The sequence below is a fragment of the Oratosquilla oratoria genome, chromosome 15, assembly GCF_046742065.1.
Source record: "Oratosquilla oratoria isolate Oo_2021 chromosome 15, ASM4674206v1, whole genome shotgun sequence".
In the NCBI taxonomy this organism is placed as follows: domain Eukaryota; kingdom Metazoa; phylum Arthropoda; class Malacostraca; order Stomatopoda; family Squillidae; genus Oratosquilla; species Oratosquilla oratoria.
The window spans coordinates 21,061,397-21,063,896 of NC_134791.1; the positions used below are offsets into that span (position 1 = coordinate 21,061,397).

Consider the following 2,500-nt stretch of genomic DNA (forward strand, 5'->3'; position numbering starts at 1 on the left):
GAGCTTCTTTGCAGATGATGCAAAACTATTGAAAAAAGTGAACACGGAAGAAGATTGTGAGTCGCTACAGAGTGATCTAAATAAAGTATGGGAATGGAGTAGGAAGTGGGAGATGGAGTTCAACACTAAAAAGTGTAGTATAATGGAATTTGGAAAAAGCAAAAACAGAACAACAGGATCATATAAATTGGGAGAAGGCATAAAAAATTAGAAAATGAGAAGGACCTGGGAGTCATTGTTATGAATAATATGTCACCTGAGAAACATATAAATAATATTTTTGGAGAAACTTATAATTTAATAAGAACAATCAAAGTGGCATTCACATACCTGGATGAAGAAATGGTGAAGAAAATTCTAATCACTCTGATAAGACCAAGATTGGAATATGCAGCAACGATATGGTCACCAAGTACAAAAAAAAGTATAAAAAAAATTGAAAGAATACAAAGAGCAATCACAAAATTGGCACCAACACTCTCAAAACTATCATATGAAGAGAGACTAGCAAAACTTGAACTACAGATACTAGAGCAAAGAAGAGAGAGAGGAGATTTGATAGCTATTTACAGAATCATGAAAGGCATAGAAATTATTGATAGAGAGAATCTGATAAAATGGGATGATAGAAATACAAGAGGACACGGAAAGAAAATCAAGAAAGACAGCTATAGAAAAGATCTGAAAAAGAACAGCTTTCCTCACAGAGTAATAGACAGTTGGAACAAGTTAGACGAGAAAGTGGTGTGTGCAAAAATAATACATGAATTTAAAAATAGTTTAGATAAAATGAGATATGAAGACGGGACCTCACGAGCATAGCTCCCCTTCCCATAGAATACAACTAGGTGAATACACACACACACACACACACACACACACACACACACACACACACACACACACACACACACACACACACACACACACACACACACACACCATGTAGGTACGGGAACACACACACACACACACACACACACTTGAAAGAATACAAAGAGTAATTACAAAATTGGCACCAACACTCTCAAAACTACCATATGAAGAGAGACTAGTAAAATTTGAACTACAGACACTAGAGCAAAGAAGAGAGAGAGGAGATTTGATAGCTATTTACAGAATCATGAAAGGCATAGAAATTACTGATAGAGAGAATTTGATAAAATGGGATAATAGAAATACAAGAGGACACGGAAAGAAAATCAAGAAAGACAGCTATAGAAGAGATCTGAAAAAAACAGCTTTCCTCAAAGAGTAATAGACAGTTGGAACAAGTTAGACGAGAAAGTGGTGTGTGCAAAAATAATACATGAATTTAAAAATAGTTTAGATAAAATGAGATATGAAGACGGGACCTCACGAGCATAGCTCCCCTTCCCGTAAAATACAACTTGGTAAATACACACATACACACACGCACACACACACACACACATAGACACACACACACACACACACACACACACACACATACACACACACACACACACACACACACACACACACACACACACACACACACACACACACACACACACACACACAAACACACACACACACAATTATGAAGAGAGTAAGAAACAGGACACACACACACACATACACACACACAGTTAAACACACATACATATACACAGACACACAGAAATGGACGTTCACACACATATACACAGACACACACAAATGGACACACGTACACATATACACAGATACACACACAAATGGACGTACACACACTTACACATACGCACACATTAATAAACAAAGAAAACAAGCGAATAAGCAGGTACGCGTTTTACATATATATATATGTGTGTGTGTGTGTGTGTGTGTATGTGTGTGTGTGTGTGTGTGTGTGTGTGTGTGTGTGTGTGTGTGTGTGTGTGTTTGTGTGTGTGTGTGTGTGTCTGTGTGTGTGTGTGTCTGTGTGTGTGTGTGTCTGTGTGTGTGTGTGTGTCTGTGTGTGTGTGTGTGTGTGTGTGTGTGTGTATGTGTGTGTGTGTGTGTGTGTTACACATGACGATTTTATTCAGCAGAGAACGAGCTTTGTTGCCTTCCGCCTGGAAACCTTAATGGAGGGACGCTTCTTTGGCTTAAGCTGAAAGATATTGTCTTTTTTTCAGAAGCGGTTGTAGATCATTAAGATCTGTTACTCTATACTTACGTCTTTCTGGCTGTAGCCATGCAATTTTATTCAGCTGAGGGAGAACCCTTTAACTGCCCTAAGGCTAAAAGAAAAGAATATTGGCCTTTTCCGTCTTTCGGACGCGGTCACAGAGCGTTGCTATTTAATGTTTAACAGATGATTTGTTGGGGAAAACTGCTCAATGCTCGTGTTGGTTCTCTTTGAATTTGATTTCCTCTACCTGCCAGATGGTAGATCTGGTCTCCGGCCTTGGGTCCAGCATGCACCACAGAATCTTTAAGATAGTCCTCTCGTGGTGTTTTTGGAAGTTTCCTGGCTTTAGGGCTTTGAGAGCTGGTCTCCCTTTCTTGCAGC

The 2,500-nt window shown here is 39.0% G+C and overlaps 1 protein-coding gene across 1 annotated transcript in view; it reads right to left on the bottom strand.

The window, feature by feature from the left end:
* Positions 1 to 2,324: 2,324 nt before the first annotated feature.
* The window catches only part of LOC143033067 (putative serine/threonine-protein kinase nek1), a 1,098-nt gene continuing 922 nt past the window's right edge, over positions 2,325 to 2,500 (bottom strand). The window contains exon 2 of the mRNA XM_076198265.1: positions 2,325 to 2,420. Coding sequence (XP_076054380.1) covers positions 2,325 to 2,420 — 96 coding nt within the window. The remainder of the gene's footprint in view (positions 2,421 to 2,500) is intronic.